This window comes from Pteropus medius, unplaced genomic scaffold, assembly GCF_902729225.1.
Source record: "Pteropus medius unplaced genomic scaffold, Ma_sr-lr_union100, whole genome shotgun sequence".
In the NCBI taxonomy this organism is placed as follows: Eukaryota; Metazoa; Chordata; class Mammalia; order Chiroptera; family Pteropodidae; genus Pteropus; species Pteropus medius.
In genome coordinates, this window is record NW_024349799.1 from 7,848,446 (window position 1) to 7,868,580 (window position 20,135).

Consider the following 20,135-nt stretch of genomic DNA (forward strand, 5'->3'; position numbering starts at 1 on the left):
TCTCTGCTAGAATAGTGTCTGACACACAGTAGGCCGACAATAAATATTTGCTGAATAAAAGAATGAAAGGCATTATGGCTGGATGTTCAGTACTTCCTCTCCTCTTTCACATTTCAGGCAACACATTGTCCTTTGCTGACATCTCTTTCCTTTTTGTTTTCCCACTAACATTTCCATTGATGCTCGATTTCCCCAGATTTCAACCTGAATTAAAATGTCGAGCAACATGGTAACATTTAAATAATGATTTGATCAGAGATCATGAACTCCTTCATGGAAAGTCTCTTGAATCAAACTCCCTTTACATCATTATCAGAGTGTCTGCCTCTGGAATCTTCTTTCACATAGCCAAACCTATCCTGGCTCCAATTGAGTACATTTACAGTAGGTAGAAAGACTACAGAAGATCTGAGTAGATCTTCATTTCTGCTTTATGGTTCACCTAGCTATGCTATCACAAAGTCTACAGAATCTTACACTAGATTTATACTCTTTACTAAAATATATGATTTTTGAAAAACCTTTAAAAACAATTATCTGTCTAGGAAAATCTTCCCAAAATGCAGACAATATCACTCATCTATGTATTTAGTTCTTCCTCACAACTTCTCAGCCCAATTTATGGGAATGTGGTCTAACTATACTCACTTTAATATTCAGGAGTGGAAAAATGTACAAAACTAAATAGGTATGTCAGTACTGATGTAAATTTATGTGTGTAACTGTGAATGAATTCTAGAGATCATTCAGTTAAACATTTACAGAAGAAAAAATTGAGGTATAGAGAAGTCAAGCAATTTTATCAAGATGATATAGTTAACAATGGCCTATATTAGAACCCAGATCTATTGACTCCTAGTTCAGTGTAAATCAATGACTCATCCTTTTCCAATTTCCTGCTTTATTCTAGAAATCACTTTCCTTAATAGAAATCTCTATCTTTTTATGTTGGTGTATAAATCTATGTGCCTGTGTCAGAGAGCATGCTTGTGATTGTCTACGTGTCTACCTGCAAGTATTTGTAAAGCATATCACTGGGCGTTTATGCCCTTTCTCCTAGGGAAACCTCTAGGTAATTACAGTTCTTTATGTTGGCACCAGCAGTGAAGTCAGGAAAGACCTTCTGAGTCAATTATTAACAAGCAGACTTGGTCTTCTCTCCAATCAACTCTATTCCTGGGTCTTCAGGAAATGGGGCAAAATAATTAGGGTGGAACCAGACTTTCCCACAGCCAAACTTGGTTCCAGGGCTGTGAAAACTCCTAAAGACAAAGCTACAAGGGACTGTGACAGATTAGCAGCACCCTATCTCTACAAGGAGCATGTACTCAAGCTGACATGGATACCATCTTGGTTTTCAGCTTAATCATTACATCCTATGATAACAAGAAAGGTAAGTACTTCTCTAGTCTAATATCCTGGAAAATTCAAAGAGAGTCCTACAACGTGTTTGGGGGTCTATTCCAGCAGATTAGAGATACAGCCAATACTCAGTAGGCGATGCTTGCCAGTCATCCAATGTATCCTCTTGCCTCTAGGACTAAAACTGATTCTACCCAGAGAGGTAGCTGTCTGTTTCACAGTGAGAAGTCTTCAAAGAATGTGATACATCCTTTTGTCTTGTTCATGTAACTAACATTAAAAGTCCTTTCACTATCAGATGGCTTTCTTTCCTGGACAGAGCTGTCACAATTTTGGAATTATCATCACCTAAGCCCTCAATTTCATAGCCTCTCATAAGATGTTGTCTTCCTTGTTTAAGGTGTTACATACAAATACAAGGGGATGCTCTTGGGTGGAGAGAGTTAAGGAAAAGGGTGGTGTGGGGTGAAATGGCACTATTTTCTACCTTTAGATAACGGTTTATGTAAAATACAATTTTTCAAAGGCTCCTAAACATTTCATCTCTAAAATTCGTTCATCAGAGTTAAGGCCAAACAGCATAAGGTGCAGTAGTAACAAATTTAACAAATGAAGAAAATTCACGACATCCTGTGTGTTATGTGCCAAAATGCATAAATAACTATGACCTATGGTTTTATGAAAACCTGGAGAGATACCTTCTCCGAGGTTATATTTAATAAACTTTTGAAAGTTTTAAAACAAGAAGGTAGATAGAACAGGAAGTAGAAGATGATAAGCAGTGCTTGAAGGGATGGATTGGTTAGTCTTTCACTAACTTCATTTAACTCTATTTCACTCTTTTTTTCCCCTAAGGATAACAGATTGGTACTCAGTTTTCTTTATACTAGTCTAACTCTCACTTGTACATATTTTAAAATCTTTCGAGGGGAGTTTTTATCTTCCTAATTGTAATTTTTATGAGAAGAAACTGCATTCTTTTGTATCTCCCTCTCCAGTGCCTGGAATTCTAAAAAGCAAACACCTAGTAAGTCTTTTTTTTCCTTCCAGAACTAAGAGATAGCAGCTGCCAAGTGGAACAGCTGCCTGGGCTCTTCCCAAAGGGTGTGAGAAGCATTAGGGATGTGCTAATGCCAGGTAGGAAATGGGCCCTCTCTTTCTGAAAAATCACTTTGCTATTCCAGAAAATTTTTACTTTTAAAAGATTCTCGTCTCCCCCATTCCTAGCCCATATCTCAAATACCCTATTTTAATATATGTATTGCCCCCAAGATGCTTTCTGGAAACCAGTTTTTTAAACTTAACTGTTATTACCTAAGGTGTGACTATATAAATAAAAAAGATGGGGATAAAGAATGAGAAGGAGGCAGCACTCAACCCTGTCTACATTACAGAAAACCATCTATGAGTATTTCTCTGGGCTGAATTTACTAAAGTCACCTATGTTTGTGGGACCCACAGCAGGCATGAAGAAAGGCAGGGCTTGTGTATTTAGTACCATAAACACATGCTGAGGAGGAACTAAAAAGAAAGTACAGCAGTAGAGTTTAACAGGGGTCATGAATGGAAATGGTTTAGCCATTCAGATTAAGAACCAGCATCCTTTATTCTCTCTGGCTTTTCTCTTTCCAGAAGCTCAGGCAGAAGCCAAAAGGTCCACATTCATCCAAAATCTGACTGTGGCGACCCTGCAGTGCCTTGGCTCTGGGAGCGAAGTGAAAGTCAACCTTGTATATTCAGAGAAAAGCCCAAAGGTCAAGCATACTCTGAAGAACTTGAGAGTCATTACTGCTCCCCACAGAAACAGCACTGCCTCCCCAAACTGTCACCTAATCCCCACATCTAAGTTTCAGACTGGATTCCTTCTAATAGGCAAAGGTGAGACTGGCAAATGAGATGGAATTATGCATGACTTTCATCTGACATCCCTGAATGTAGGTAGAACTTAGTAGCAGCTAAAGCCTCAAAGAAATGGATTATCCTTTCCTTGGGCAAATCTCTGTCCTCTCTGAGACTCAGTTTTCTAATATCCAAGGGCCCATCATGGGCCCTGACATGCTGCAATTTTCACATGATCTCCATTTCTGACGGGTCTCCTTTTGACAATGGCTATTTGAATTTGATTTACTTTGAATGTACATAGTAAAATATTCAAACAGCACTGATCAGTGAAAATTAAATCTCCCTCCTACTCCAATCTCTCAATCCTCCAGTTCTCTCTCCTTGAGGGAACCACTATTAGGAACGTACTGAATTTCCTTCTAGAGATATTCTGAGCATATGTTTTAAAAACATAAATGGTAGCATACCATATACATTGTTCTGTACCTTGCTTTTTTCCACTTAATATTGTATCTTATAGGCTGTTCCATATTAATATGTATAAATTTGTCTCATTCTCTTTAACAGCAGTACAGTATTGCATTTTATGGCTGTACTATAATTTGTTCTACCAGTTCTCTGTTGGATATTTTGGTTGCTTCCAATCTTTTGCAAAGACAAACAATGCTGCAAGAATAATCTTATACATTCTTTTTTGTGTATCTGCAATTTATCCATAGGATAGATATTGCTAAATTACCCTCTACAGTGGTTGTTCCATTGCAATCCCAACCACACTCTGTGAGAACGCATGCTCCCAGATAGTTGATGAACAATGGTTCTTAACCTTAGCCTTAAGTTTTTGTTTCTGCCCTACTTTCCTTTTCCCACCCATTCTTTCTGTCAAGTGGTTTGTGATCAATAAATTGGTATTAGCAGTTCCCCTTTACATATAGGCAATCTCCTAGATGCCATTGCTGCACTGCTAGAAAAATAAAACTTGACACATTCAGAGAAACGGGGGGTTCACAAGCAGAATAATGGGGGAAAAAAACTTCTAAAACTACAGTTTGTTTAGAAGACTAGAGATTGGGAAATAAGTAGATAAGTTCTTGGGCTGTAAATTATATATCCTCACATGACATGAATGTTTCCATTCCTTTATTATACTTTCTAAAGTTCATATGATAATAATTTTTGTATGAAAAGAATACTCTTAAAAACTTAAAATCTTTTGTCAGTGTGTAGGGGCTTTCACTCAGTATTAATGTAAATTAATTCAACCAGACTGTTTCCCTCCTAACTTGTGACACACCCCTTCAGCCAATGGTAGGAGTGATGGGTAATAGTGAACTTAAGTCATTTTGGAGTCTAAAGCACTTTACACAGGGTGAGTCTTTCTTGGATATAGTGCTATGCAATGTTAGACTCAGAGCAATTAAGGACACAAGCTCTTAGAAATTTGGGAGGAGGAAAACTGTGAGATTAAGGGGGAAGAGAGATGCCAACAATCAACCTGACCTAATTCAACAATTTGCCTTGGGCTGAATTTACTGCAGGGAATCCAGAGAAGGAGGAAGAGTTTAAGCTGATAACCTGTACTATTTGACCCATACAAAGAGATTAAATGGATGTTTGTGGGTTAGTTTGGGGACCTAATCATCAGTCAGGACACATTTCTACAGAACAATAAATTACAAACAACCCACTTATGAATGGGGTTCTGAAATATTGCCCCATTGATAAGTTTGAAACTGCCTATTCTGAATTTAACATTGAGTACCAGGAGGTGACAGACTCCAAGTAGGGTAGAAATAAAAATTAGGTAAATGGTCAAATTTCCAAGGTCATAAAAGAGATGCCTACTATAGGTGACATCAGTCTGCACAGGAGGATGTCCCAGAAACAGAAGACAGTTCATGGAAAAGTCCCCAGAGCAAAGTAGGAATCTGAAATTGCTCTACCTTGATACTCAGTTCCCCAGCTGATGAGACCTAAAAGTGATGAGCTGCCAACATGAATGGACATTAATTTAGAAGCTAGGCAGAAATGGAAATACACTGACAAATGAAGCCTATTAAGTACACTTTGAAACACTGGCCCCCAGGAGGTAGGAAGACATGCCACAGTGAAATATCATTATCCCTGTGACTAGAAAGCACAGTTCTACTTGGAAGATCTTTAGGTTTTTCTTCTTCTTTCTATCATATCACATGCAGAGTGTTTTCACACCTGTTTTCTCTTTTTGTTTCTCATCTTCACATTATCCTTGTGAAATAGGCAGACTAAGAATTATTTTATTATAATCATCTTACAGATAAGGAAACCAAAACTCAGAGAACTTATATGACTTGTCCAAAGTGAGACTTGTTTATCTTTATCTCAGCTGTCTCATAAACACATTATCACTTCAGAGAACTGATTGGCACTATGCTGAAAATACTTCACATAATTTTTTTTTCTTTTGAACCTGTGGCTCTTTGTCTCTGCCTACCTTTCCAACATCATCTTCCTGATCAAACTGAAATCAAAGACTACTCCTTACCCTGTAATTTCATGTACAGTGTCTTAGTACTGTGGCCACGGGCCTTCAGAAGTAAGGAACTATCATTTTCACGTGGACTTAATCAGGACATAGAATAATTTAGAAAAGTCAAGTAGAACTTACAGGCCTTAATTTAATAAGCAATGATAGGAGGTCATGAAAAATGGAATAGAAACCACTGTCTGAACTGGATTAGGTCAACTCTGGAGGCAAGCAAAGTTAGTGCCAGACTACAGCCAGAATTCATCTGCACCTCATCACTTCCGTAGCTGTTCTAAGTCACCATCATTTCTCATTTGGATTTCTACAATAGCCTCCTAACAGGTGGCTCTGTTTCTATCCTTGCACCCTTACTGTCTATTTCAGTGATCCTTTAAAAACAAAATCATCCTGTCACTCCTCTGCTCAAAACCTTGCAATGGATCCCCATTTCAATCAGAATAAAAATCAAAATCCTTAAACTATCCTACAAGGCCCTCAGCAATATGGACCCATTTCCTTTAGATCTTCATCTCCTACTACTACTGTCCTCTTGCTCATTCCGCTCCAGTCTCACTGGCCACCTTGCTCTTCTTCTAAAACTGGAACATGCTAGACATACTCTACCTCGGGGCCTTTACCTTAGCTCTCCCCTCTGCCTACGTCACTATAGCAGGTCCTCCAATAATGTCATTTAACATCATTTCACTATAATGTTGATGAGGAAAAAAATGGATTTCCAGCTGGGGGCCACCATCTACATGGGTTTTCTTCAATACTCTGGTTTCCTCTCACAGCCCAAAGGTGTGCATGTGAGATAAACTGGCATGTCTACATGGTCCCAGTCTGAGTGACTTTAATAGGGTGTAGGTAGAACAAAGGTGGATTGGCTACAAGTATTGAGTGTGGGTGTGGGTGTGAGTGTGTCCTGTGATGAAAGGGCATCCTGTCCAGGTTTGGTTTCTGTCTTCCATCCTAGGCTGTTGGGATAGGCTGTGGCCACCCTGAACTGGCATAAGAGGGTTGGAAAAGAATTATCTTTCTTGTTTTTATTAATCTTTATTAAACGTATGCATATCTGACATTTATTTCAATGCTTAACATTAAAAATGTTTTGGAACTTTAGAAGTTTGGTGATGTTTTGATGACATATGCTGTAGGAACTTAACTCTTGTTTATATCAATTAGCCTACAGTAAAATTGTTTTTGTTATATGTCATTACATTTTAAAGTTGCAGTTTCCAAGAACCTATTGATGACATTATTGAGGATTTACTGTACTTCCCCAGGCATCTACTTGGCTAATCTCATCTCCTTTAAGTCTTGGCTCAGTACTCACCTTCTCAATGAAACCTGACTATACCGCAGGTTGCCAAACCACTGCCCACCTGCACCCCCAGACTGCTCCCTTACCTTGCTCTACTTTTACTTTTTTTTGGTAGTACTTATCTCCTTCTAACATATCATAAAAACTATACTTATTGTTGTCTGCTTCCTCCTCACCCCCACCTTCCTTCTACTTTGCTTGTTCTCTTGCTTGAATGAATCTGATATGTCCAAAGTACTGAAGCAGTCCCTGGCACATAATATTCATTTTTAATAATTTAGTAAATGAAACTGAGGAGTGCATGAAGTCAAGTGGTCTTTCCTTCTTCTTCTGCCTCCCTCTGCTTTCGCCAATCCCCTCTCAAGAGTAGTTGACTTAGACTCTACTAGACAGAATTGTAGTAGTTATTAAGGCAAATTATATTTCATGTTTTTCCTTGGACTTTGAAGCCACTTTTTTTAAAGAAGGAAACTTTGAACAGTGTTACACCCTCCATCCTTTTATTATTATGGCTTTAAGAATGATAGGCAAACAAGATATGGTCTACTCCTCCACTATGATCTTACATTAGTCAAAGGCCTCATGGGGATTTAATTCATACCTCTTACTAGTATCTCTGTCCTCATTTACTCTTGGCATTATTTGGTGCCCACACCCTAAATTTATGGACAGATCAATGAGACCACACTTAGAAGTTTAATATATATATACATATAAAACATCCATACACATATTTAATATATATACATATATACATAATATATACATATACATTTAATATATATACATACAGATAAAAGTAGTTTAATATTAGCTGGGTAGAACTAGGGTTTTGTCAGGTAAAATCAAAGGCAGGATAAAGTTTTCTCAGTTGTCCTTTCATTATTTCTTTCTTATTTTATAGCCTTTTTACCAGGGATCTTCCAATGTAAGGTCTATCCAGTGATGGGGATTTCATCAGAGACTTTTACCACCACTATCAACACCTCCATAACTCATGGGAATAAAGGAGACAAAACTACAAGTATTGATGATTTTTCTAGTCCTTCGAAACAACAAGGTACAGAATAAGTAGGGGTGAGACAAGAACAGAAAGAAAAAGAAACATTTTTAGCCCCAACATTAGTCTGGGTCTCCTAGGATTTTCCCAGAGGTTGAGAAGTAACACAGTTTACATTAGAAAATCACTTCATTTCTGTGCAAAAAAATCAGATTCTCCATAAAGAAGGTCCCAGAAATGTTTGTAAGTGTACCTTAAGTGTACAGTGTTTATTAAATCTACAGTAATGTACAATAATGTTACACTCACTCACCACTTACTGATGCACCCAGAGCAACTTCTCGTCCTGCAAGCTCCATTCATGGTAAGTGCCTGATTAGGTGTACCATTTTTTATCTTTTATACTGTATTTTTACTGTACCTCTTCTATGTTTAGATATATTTAGATACACAAATACCACTCTGTTACAACTGCCTACAATATTCAGTATGGTAACATGCTATTCAGGTTTGTAGCCTATGAGCAATAGGCTATCCCATATAGCCTCGGTGTGTAGTAGCCTATACCATCTAGGGTAGTGTAAGTAGTATAATGTTCGCATAATGATGAAACTGCCTAACAATGCATTTCTCAGAACGTATCCCTGTAGTTAAACAGCTCATGACTATATTAATAACCCTTTACCTCCATACAAGTGAGCTCACCTTGTAGCTAGGTTTGGGGAAAGAGTAAAACATATTTCTGTAGTAGGTAATTCTACACATTGCATGTATAAATAGACGACACTTACACACTAAACAATCATTATAGTGATGACAACCAAGTGCATGTTTTGTCTTCACTGTTTTTAGAAACAGCCTTCCCTAAATTGTCTAGGACTCAAATTCTTAAAGATTTCAGTTTGAGTTACATCCCAGTTTCTACCAAGAGAAAAATAAATATAAGATTTGTAGTAACAGGATGCATATGAGCCATTTGTCCCCAAATTTGGCTTATAATCCAGAAGCAATGCCAATCCACCTTTGTTCTGCCTACGCCCTATTAAAGTCAAAAGATGCATAGGAAAGATGATTTTCTAATCCAATACAGTGTATCAGAGCATAAGGGTAGAGACCTTGAGGGCTACTCGTAAAAGTTGGGTTTAGAACTCCTTGTGAACTCATCCCTTTTACTCCCCTGAGAGCAGTGTAAGAATTAGTCCTACCTGATCATGGAAAATCCCAAATCCCACGGAAAGTGACTCACTGAAAAGAGGCTACGAAGGTGATTAGAGCAGAATTTGTGATACCTACTCCACTCCTGAAACTGAGTCTGAACTGGAAATTCAGCCTCTGCTTCTGAATCAAGCTGGACTCCTATTAGTCATATGAGCCAGGAGACCTTCAAGTCAAGGGTCAATCTCTTTTCTCTCTTAAATTCTTTTTTCTACCTCTTCTACTCCTCTTTCCTTTAGACACAGATGAGAACCTAAAGAAGAGGCAGAAATGGAGCATTGTGGTCAAATTTCTGATTGCTGTCACTCTGTTGTTCAGTGGAGTCGCCATTATAGTGTTTGTCATTTTTGAAGTCCCATGCCCTGTAAGTTTGATGATGTTTTGGGTCCATTGAGTTGATCTATAAACATTCCCTTCTGTTCCAGTCAGATTGGCATAATGAGACTTTGGAGTTTAGACAGACCTGCCATTCACACTCACTAACTGGTGGTTTTGAGAAAGTTGATTGACTTATCCAACCTTAGTTGCCTCATCTTTAAAATGGGACTAGTGATATTTCCTTTGTATGGTTTATTGAGGTTTTTGCTAAATGTCAGTTCCTTTCCTCTGCTTACTTGTACATTCTCTAGGGAGGAAAAAGTCAATAGGACTGAATATTTTTTTTAGAAGAGGTGGTTTTCTTTAAACGCCCTGATATGAGGTTTGGAAGATAATCAAATGCATACCAGCCACCTGACATTAATACCAGTCATTTACTCCCTTCAGAGTCGATGCCTGAGAGCCAGAAAGCTATGCCAGTGCCGGTGGCTGTGGAGAAGGCCAAGGAAAGGAGGCCAGCAGCAACCTGAGACAGCTGAATCCCAGCCGGACTCTCAGCCTGAGAAGGAAAGTGGTTTCTGTATGGTTTGTGTCATTTGCTTGGAGAAAACTGGGCTGACATATAAGTGCTGGGAGACAGGAAGTTGCCTCAGTTATGAAGCAAATGTGGGTAATTCTTCTGTGTCAGAAAATAGGCAGGTATTTGTACTGCTATTTTCTTAATATCAACTCAGCCATAACACAATAAGGTATGTATCAAAAATACAGATTTCTTGGCCCTAGATATAATCAATCAGAATGTCTTTGTATCTGGGGCCAGGAATCATATTTTTAAGAATTTTAACACACTTCCTAAGTAAAAGTGAGTTTACTGTGAAATTAATGAAATTTAAGCTTCAGGACCTATGGGACCTGTACAAGGCCTTGTATCCAATTTTTTATTTTTAAAATCTGTATTCTTTTTCTTAAAAAAATGGTCCCCCCCAAACTATAAGAGCTTCAGAATCCATGGCTATGTATCCATCCCTGCCCCTAGGTAACTCTTACATATACCAAAGTTTAGGAACCACCACACTGAACACAGTTTGAATATTTAGCAAAATAGCTTCCTTCTTCCCTGCCCTTGGGTTTCCTGACAGGATTATAAATTCATATTGCACTCTGGTGTCCAAAACAGACACTATACCACTGGTTCAGCACAGCTGCTCTAAATCCAGTTTCCCCATGAGGAGTGAACTCAGCCTTTGAATACTAGAAACTGATGAGTGCCTTCCCTACAATACCCTAGTGGGTATTGTAAATATTGTAGGGAAGGCATTCATCAGTTTCTAGTATTGAAAGTATTGGAGATGGGGTCTCCAATACTTTTTAAATTAAAGAAGGTGTCCAATTTTGTAGAATTACAGCATTGAGAATAGATCTCAAAGATTATCTAGCCTAGGATGGTATACATGCTGCTATTCTTTAATTCTGTCAGCTGCACATATTAACAATGAAGCATAGTACAACTAGAAGATAAATAAGTTCTGGAGATCTAATGCACAGCACAGTGATTAGTCAATGATACTGTATTAAATACTTCAAAACTGCTAAGAAACTAGATCTTAAATGTTCTCACAACAAAAAAGAAATGGTCATTATATTCCATGATAGAGGTGTTAGCTAAAGCTATGGTAGTAAGTATATTGCAATACATAAATGTATCAAATCAACACATTATATACCTTAAGCTTACACAATGTTATATGTCAATTATATCTCAATTTTAAAAAATCAAGCACTGCACTCTTTCCACTCAGGCATGGCATCAGAATCTTTCTTTTCACAGTGCTTCAGGTACCCAACATCAACTTATTTGTCATGTCTGGTCTAGGTTAATATTTTCTATAATTCTGTTTCTGCTAATTTTGGATGATGAACCCATGTAAATTAGGATGGTTTTATCATATGGTCTAGTTTTAATTTTTTACTCCAATCTACGTTATCATTTCTACTCAACATTGGAAGAAATAGGCCTGTAGGTAACTAAAAAGTCTAGTTCAGAATTAGAGGTAACTACGAAGCAGCAACTCTGATTAAACTTTTCTTGTGAACAAAATAAACTATTAATCAAAGATTTAATAGAAATCATAAGCAGCAATTTTACACACATTACTTCATTTGAGCCTCACAAAAACCCTCGGAGGTAGCTAGAGCAGGTATCTACATTTTATTGATACTTTAACAGGTTCAGAGAGGATTTGTGACTTTCCCAAGGTAACACGGCTGGTAGAAACAGAACTAAAATTCAGATTTTTAAATTCCTATATTAGATTTATTGGCTCACTTATCTATTCTACAAAATTTTACTGAAAGTGCAAGTTTTACTTCTAAATGCCAAGTTCTCCGCCTTCTGGAGGCTTATAGTCAGTCTATGCTCACAACATATAAGCATTTAGGAAGTGCATACAAAATCAGACAGCGCATGGAGTTAGGTATGATAAGAGTTGAAGACCCAGATCTCTGCCACTTTTCAAATACAGTGAGACTGTTTGGGCCTGATTTAGCAAGGAAGTAGAATGTATCCCTGTGCATCTGGGATGCAAAGTAGCTGCAGACCCAGGGCCTTTTCCATTCAAGGCAAATAGGTTAAGCAAGGGGTGAAAAGGCTCTCTGCTAGTAGGTTATAGGTTCCAACAAATTGTAGGTTTCCATACTAAGTGCGCCTTGCTAATACTTTCTCGATGTAATAACAACTTTTCCTAGAATTATTTGGTAACAAAGAGGCAAAATGATGCATATTTGGAATTATATATGGTCTTGTACTTAGCTATCTCTTTGTTGTTATGTGAAGAAATACCCATTTGCATCCTTATTTAGCTTTCATATTTCACTTCAATCTCTAGGTTGGACAAAATGCTCCCGACTCAAGTTCAAAGGCGGCTGCAGGGATCACTGTTATCCACCAGACATACTTCTGAAAAGTTCTGCTCTGCTTCATATGCTGAATGATATTACACTGTCTTCTCCCTATTATTAATCAATATGGGCAGATTCTTACCAATTTTACACTCATATCTTCAGCAGGGACATTACAATTTAACAGTAATGCCAAACCAATGAAGGCTTAGTTACCCTCATGCCACTGGTAGTGACTGAGTCATAAGCTTCTGAGATTCACTTTGTACTTCCACAAAAAAATGGGTATCATCTCATTCAATCAAATGAAAAGAGAAAATCTTCCCACGAAGCATTGTGAATGGATCTATTGCTCCCTTTGACAAAAGATTTAAACACAGCTTCCAAGAAAATGGGCAAAGCAGCCACGGTGGCACAGTTCACCAACTCCTCTATTATTCTCATAGCTGACTTCATGCTCAGTGGCACTCAAGTGGCTTAGGGTGGAGTTCCTGTATTCCCAGGCTGATAGTTAATAGAGTTTTATGATTTAGCCTCTGCCGCCACATGTAGCTATCAATACACTGGTGAAGAGAGCTTGACTCTAAGCATCCCATAAGTCCTCCTCAGAAGTCATCCCCAAGGGGCTTAGGGACTGCATACCAATAGGACCCAGATGAGGTCTCCCGATAATCCAGAGTTCCTAAAGTGGGTCTGACATTATACTCTACCATCATAGTGAGCTGTATACATTTTGAACAAGGATGCCAGAGCAAAATGATTCTGATGATCTTTCTCACAGCGGCACAGCTATGTCAAGTCTGACCTGTTTAAGAATACAGTGAGAAAGTGGAAGGAGCTGATATTAAAGCAGCATTTAGGTAAGAAAGAGAATGGCAGGAGGGATAAGAGTGTTGTCCTGCTTTTTTTCATAAGAGGCTGAAACCATTCCATGCTGTTTTCGTGAAATGTGCCTGTTTCTAAATAATTCTGTTTTCTTGGTTCTCTGGTAAAAACCATATACGAATTGTATTCTTCTTTCTTTCAAGTTGTCCAAAAAAGTGATTCTCAAAACTATACCAACAGGGGAATATATCTCGCCCTAAACTCTGATTTAATATTCAAGCTCGGCCTGGAAGAGATGGAGCAGTACAAAGCACAGATGATGATAGTTTTCAAGGAAGCCCTGGAGATCTTCTAGGTATCCTAAAGTCCCATAGAGATTTGAAATATAGTAGGTGAAGAAGATAGAGCACTGGTGATTTTTGGATAAATAAGTATAATATTTGCACCCTTCCATTGATTCACAATTTACATCCAGTTTATCCTGCCATCTGTGGTTCAGTGTGACCATGAAATGGGCCGGGGGGGGGGGGTGACGGGGCACGGGGAGAAGCTTGCTCCTTCCCAAGACTGTTAGGGAGAATTATTAAAAGCATTCTATACTTAGAAGCTCTTGGTCTAGTGCTGATGCCTACATTCATCCCCACCCTTCCCAGCCTCATTATAATGTCCTTTAACCCAGAAACATGATATTTCCTAGGAGATAAAAACTGGGGCAAAGTCTACATGCATTAACTCTTCTGCGAGAATATAATTTGGGTGACATTTACAGTGACTTTCTTTACAAAAATTGACCGATGGGATCAAAACTGTTTATTTTGCTTTGGGGACAACTTATTCCCCCTGACAAAGCAAGGTCCCTCTGAGGATTTTCTGACTCCTTAATCAGTTAACCATTTTAAATTCTATATTCTCTTACCAGTGGAGATCTTTGAAAACTAGGAGATGAGACAGAGAGCAAAAGGGAAAGGAGAACTCCCATGTGGACTTTAGGATGAGCCCTTTAAGGTCTGCAGAGCACTTCACAGCAAGGCACAATTCTCCTTGTTACCACTATAGAATAAGTTACATTCTCAACCTGATAAAACAATGTTTCTGTAGAGTGCCAATCATTCCTCTGGGAAGTGACTAGTCAGTAAGATTTTTATTACAAATTCTTTCTCATTAAGTTACCGTACTTTGTTTTTTGATTATTAAAGTACATTCTCATTATAACAACTTATAGAAAATACTGAAAAATATAAAGAATAAAAAAAGAAAAAATGTTACACCTAATCCTTCTTCTCAGAGATAACTATTGTTAACATTTTGATGCATCTCTTTTTAGATATCACACTATTCTAAATTTGTATCCCTTCTTTTGGCTAACATATTACTACCACATTTCCAGCTAACGCAAGTATTAAGTGCATTTTTTCCAAGTCTTAACGTAGAGAGGACTGGAAGTCATTCCATATTTTCTAAGGGTCTAAGTCACCCCAATACATTTTGATGGGTACAAAGATTAAGGTAGGTGGTTGCTTAGGGCAGAGAAGGCGCATTCACAGAAACATCCAATTTAAACTTTTGAAGGTACTGCAGAATGACATTATTAGTTGTATTTGTATGTATGCTAAAGCATGGCTTTGTTCAATAGAAACATTTAAAATATACAACAATTTTATATCTGTTTTGGCATTTCTTCACTTTTTAGATATACCTGTGTTCATAAAAAATCAAAGTGACCTAGGACTCTCTAGACCTCTCAAAGGCCTAAGCAGGCTATTAGCATCCCTCCTTTTCTGCATACTCAGGCTAGTGCAAGGGGTTAACCAATCACAGAGAAACTTAACGGTGGTTCTAGCCCTAGTCATTCTTCCTCTCCCCCCACGTCTTGTTTTGGAGCCTTTAAGCACTATCCAGCGATTTTGACCTAAAGCAATTTCTCTATGTTTATGTCTAGAACTGGCCATTTTCCAAGGAAGATTTGCTATATATACTAATAATTAGAGGCTAGGAATCCTTTTTTTTTTTTTTTTTTTTGCCCTGGGGAGGTTGACAGTCTTATAGGCGCTCCTTTCCTCACATTCTGATCTTCTGCTCCTGCCTGCACTCCTTTTCCCCACTTTCAGAAAGGATTCCATTTTCGAGTTCATACAATGGCTCTCATGTTGCCATGAGTTGCCCTTTACCTTTTTATGTATACTTCCTAGTTCTTGTGCTTGAAGCCTGCAGGGTCTTCTGGACTTCTACATTTGTATGTCTCTATATTACTTGTATCCAATAAAGCATTATGTTCATAGACATTCAAAAAATGTGTTGATAATGTTACATCACTAAATAGATAGCTGAGGTATCATTACTGACTTTCTAGAAGAAAATTAAGTAACTTTTATTTTTATATCAATGCTGCTATTGGTTACCAGGTGGCTACAAACCAATGAAGGGCCATCCTGTAATTGTTGGTAACATTTGAATTCATCTCTTTAGACTTATGTGCTTTTCTCTCACATTTCTTTATCTCTTCATCTTTCTCTTCTTGCTCTTTATTCCAACACTTTTTTTTCCTTTCCCTCTATATCTTTCTCTTATTCAGTGACCTGAATTGCCAGTCATCTAATATTAAAGATTTCTCTTAATTTGTATTCCTATGGAACTTATTTTCACGTCTATACTTGTTTCAGGCCCCCAAAGCCTTTTTTCTTCTACCTAACCCTCTTTCACCTGATGCAGTGCAGCAAGTATATGCACCTTGGGCTGTAACTAATACTCATTCACTAGACTCTTGTGATCTTGTGAATTTGCGCCATCCAGTGGCTGAAGTTGCTAACTTCATTCTCTGAAAAAAGCAGTGGGCATAAAAAATTAAACATAAAATAAACAAATGAGAAATGGGAAGCCCGTATTACTGCTCCCAAGGAAGAAAAACTATTCACAATAGCCAAATTTTGTCTTATTTTAAGTTCTGTTTTCTAAAACTTATTAAAATAGGATGGAGAAGGATATGTTTAGAGGTATATAGCATCATGGTTTCCATGGAATAAGATGAAGTCCAGAAGACTCTCCAAGGATTTAATCAAGTCACTATTGCTCCCTACTGCACTGAAAAAGAATAAACAGTGCAGGCTATAGGGTAAAAAATCTTTATTGACTTGTAGAAGAATCAAACATTCAACAAAAGAGACACTGAATTTGAGGACTTATAAACTATATACACACTAAGATCAGATAGCAGTTAAACTTATTTCTTCTACAATGAAATTTCTTGGACATGTCTATGTCGAGGACATATGCCACGGAGAATTCATGGGTTGTAGGAAAAATACATCCTTCAACTTTGCTATTGCATACGGTTCTCTGAGGAGGTTGTACCAAATATTCTCCCCAGCAGTAAAGTCCCTATTATTCCACACAGTCCTTGATTTGGAAATCTCAGACAAATGTTTGCCAATCTGATGGCTATGAATTAGTATGTAATTGTTCTTATGTGCATTTTCCCGCTTAATAGTGAGGTTGAGCATCTTTCCATATGCTTATTTGCTTCATATTTTCTCATGCTTGCTTATAACCTCTCCCTCTTTTTATATTGAGTTAAGTCTTTTTAATTAAGTTGTAGAGTCTTGTATTCCTGGTGATACAGTCGGATCTCCGTATTTGCATGTTCTACATCCACATATTCAACCAATCTTGGATTGAAAATATTTTTTAAAAAGTTACATTATTGCTGACATGTACTATGTAGTTAGGCCCACAATGGTTGCATTTGTACGGATCATGTACAGATTTTGAAAAATCATTCCCTAAACAAAACAGTACAACTATTTATATAGCAATTACACTGTATTAGGTATTATAAATAATCTAGGGATGATCTAAAGTATACAAGAGGATATGTGTAGGTTATATACAAATAGTACATCATTTCACATAAGGGACTTGAGCATCCTCGGATTTTGGTATCCAAGGGGTATCCTGGAACTAATCTGCAGATACCAAGAGGCAAGTGTATTATTATCTACAATTAAAGATAAACGGCTTAAAATTAATTTACCGGGAAGAAAGATCAGTTTGGAGTGAAAGGATTTCTTTGAAAGTATCCATATGGAAATCAGATTATTTCCTTTCTAGTTAGGAGGAAGGGAGCTAGAAAGCTAGAAGGGTAAATGGTGATACATGGCAGAGAGAAGGCCAAACAAATTTCCCTGATGTGATATTGCTCTGGCACACCAACTATCTGCTTTGCCCAAGTTCATCTTCCCTGTGTTTAGACAAATAAAAATGTTGTGCAAAGGCATTTTATGGCTTACTCTGGAGAGCTCAGTGATTTTTAGTGGAAAATATACTCAGGAGTTTAGATATTGCTGCATGATGAAATTCTTTTCAACACCATGGAGTCATTAAAAATGCCTAGGAAGACAATATCTAAATAAATCATTCTGAAATTGTACCTGTGCATTACTTAGGTGGTTTGATTTCAGAATAAGACCATGACAGTTACTGGTAGTATTTTGAGAGATTTTTTTTTTCCTTCCTGCCATAAAGAATTGAATAGGGTTGGAACATGCTAACTACCCAGCTACTTTATTTTTTCATGTATGTGTCAGCAAAGCAGAGTTCTTCAAAATAGGAGTCCCTGAAGTCCGAAGAAATATGTTTTTTGTGGGACTTTTAGACATAAGCGTCAAAAGCTTTTTAAATGAAGCCATAGAAGGCAAAATGAAAATAGATTCTTGGAGCCAAATGAGACTCTGAAAGCTTCAGAGCCTGAGAGTTGTTTATTTATGGGTAAATCTGCATGTTGAAGAATATTATATTAGAAATACACTTTAGGTCTACGGTCATGCCACCCTGAATGGACCAGATCTCGTCTGATCTCGGAAGCTAATCAGGTTTGGTCCTGGTTAGTACTTGGATGGGAGACCACCTAGGAATACCAGCTGCTGTAGGCGTTAAAAAAAAATTTTTTTTAAGTATAAAAATTTTTTTTTTTTAAAGAAATACACTTTAGATTGCAACATGTTTCACAAACAAAGGATTAGTATTCAGGAATATGGTAGTCTCCAATTACCCATGGAGGACCCCCAGTGGATCACTGAAACCACAGATAATACTGAACCCTACATACATACAATTTTTTTCCTGTACATAAACACCTATGATAAAGTTTAATTTAGAAATTAGGTAAGAGATTAACAATAACTAATAATAAAATAGAACAATTATAACAATATACTATAATAAGAGTTATGTGACTATGTTGTCTCTCTCCCCCGACACCTCGGATATGCTGGACAAAGGGATGATTCATGTTCCAGGAGACACAGAGTGAGGTGCAATTTAAAACTTATGAATTGTTTATTTTCACAGCGTGCAATTTAAAACTTATGAATTGTTTATTTCTGAATATTTTCCTGAAATATTTTGGGCCACAGTTGATTGCAGGTAACCGAAACCATGAAAAATAAAACTTCAGATAAGCAGGACTAATATACATATTCTAATATTCTGTATTTCCCAGGAGCCATTCGATTTCCTTAAAAAAAAGCTTTACATATCTCTATTGGAATCCATTACCTTCTGAGGTTGTATGAAGTGTGGTGAGAGGTTGGAGATAGAAGTTTGAGTCTCTATTATGCTGCCTGCTTACACTCTCTGACCGTCAGTTTCTGCATCAGTAAAATGGGAGTAACACCACCTCCCTTAAAAGGTTAAGGACTAAAATGAGAAAATACATACACAGAGCTTTGAGAAGTGACTAGTTTTAATACGAAGTTAGGAGGAGAAACCTGTTGTCATTTTGAAGAGTATCAGCCCTGAGAAAGAATATACCTTCCAAGAAGGGCTCCTGTGGTTAATTGGGCCCAAATTCATAACCAGCAGCTAGCAGCCATTGCTTACAGAAGTCTCTCAAACACCCTGTATGTGAGGGAAAAGCCACAAACTAAGCTGCCAAGCCTCCTGCACTGTGCTGCTCTGAGCCCATCATTAAGAAGCTCCTGGTATTGTATTTCAACCAATGGGACTGAGACCTTCCCATCTAATCGGAGCTGTGCAGCTATATCCTCATTTGCATTTACAGGGACCATTCAGAGCAGCCCCACAACAATAAGAACATGTGGAGCCAGGCAATCAGAACAGTGCAATAAGGACCAATCAGGGAGCAGGGGCAGGAACTTCTCTCTATATATGTCAGCCTCCCCGTCTCAATTCCCGTTGCATTTCCCCAGCTTGTGAACTCTAACACGTGAGCTGCAACATTAGAGCTGTAAAACTTGAGCTACAACACGAGAACTGTAACATTTGAGCTGCAACACTACTTCTGTAACACTTGGGCTGCTTCACTTTAGCTGTTTCACTGGAGCTGTTTCAGTTTCTTCTTTCACCACACTCCAGACTGGGGACTCCTGTTTGCATAGAACTGGTGGCAGTAAACTTCAGTAGACAAGAGTGTGTCTCTGTGTGTGAGCGCATGATTAAATAGTAAAGGGTTTCAGGGAAAACTGTTGTTTTGGCATGATTATAGATTCTAGAAAATTTAATAAAGTGAGCAAACACATACTAAAAAAATGTGTTTGGCTGTGTAAAAATAACCAATTACAGTCATTTATGTAAACAGCTTAGCATTAAAGGCTTAATTAACATGCAGCATTACAATTGCAGATATTATTAAATATGCATCAGATTAACCTTGTTGTTAGTTTTATTTGACTATAATAGTAAAGTACTCACTCTAAGGAACAGTCTTATAGTTAATTGCTTATAATACATAAGTCTGTTCACTATTTACATTAATTAAATGAGAAAGAGCTCCTGAGTTTGTTCTGCATTTGAGGTAAGGCTAGATTATCCATCCTTGACTGCAACTACAC

General features: G+C 37.7%; 2 protein-coding genes and 1 pseudogene across 2 annotated transcripts in view; 2 read left to right on the forward strand and 1 right to left on the reverse strand.

The window, feature by feature from the left end:
- The window catches only part of ACACA (acetyl-CoA carboxylase alpha), a 244,652-nt gene that overhangs the window by 219,520 nt on the left and 4,997 nt on the right, over positions 1 to 20,135 (reverse strand). The gene's annotated exons all lie outside the window — the stretch shown is intronic.
- On the forward strand, positions 1,106 to 13,800 carry CUNH17orf78 (chromosome unknown C17orf78 homolog). Its single transcript, XM_039885898.1, has 7 exons — positions 1,106 to 1,393; positions 2,413 to 2,499; positions 2,995 to 3,240; positions 7,939 to 8,094; positions 9,489 to 9,613; positions 10,015 to 10,134; positions 12,453 to 13,800. The coding sequence occupies exons 1-7, from the start codon at positions 1,339 to 1,341 to the stop codon at positions 12,525 to 12,527; spliced, it is 864 nt and encodes a 287-aa protein (XP_039741832.1). The 5' UTR covers positions 1,106 to 1,338; the 3' UTR covers positions 12,528 to 13,800.
- LOC120621267 (uncharacterized) lies at positions 18,097 to 18,215 on the forward strand (annotated as a pseudogene).

Coding starts and splice junctions, on each gene's coding strand:
- CUNH17orf78 (XM_039885898.1), top strand. CDS start 1,339: ATGGATACCATCTTGGTTTTCAGCTTAATCATTACATCCTATGATAAC. Junction 1,394..2,412: donor ATCCTATGATAACAAGAAAG/GTAAGTACTTCT, acceptor TTTTCCTTCCAG/AACTAAGAGATAGCAGCTGC. Junction 9,614..10,014: donor TTTTTGAAGTCCCATGCCCT/GTAAGTTTGATG, acceptor TACTCCCTTCAG/AGTCGATGCCTGAGAGCCAG.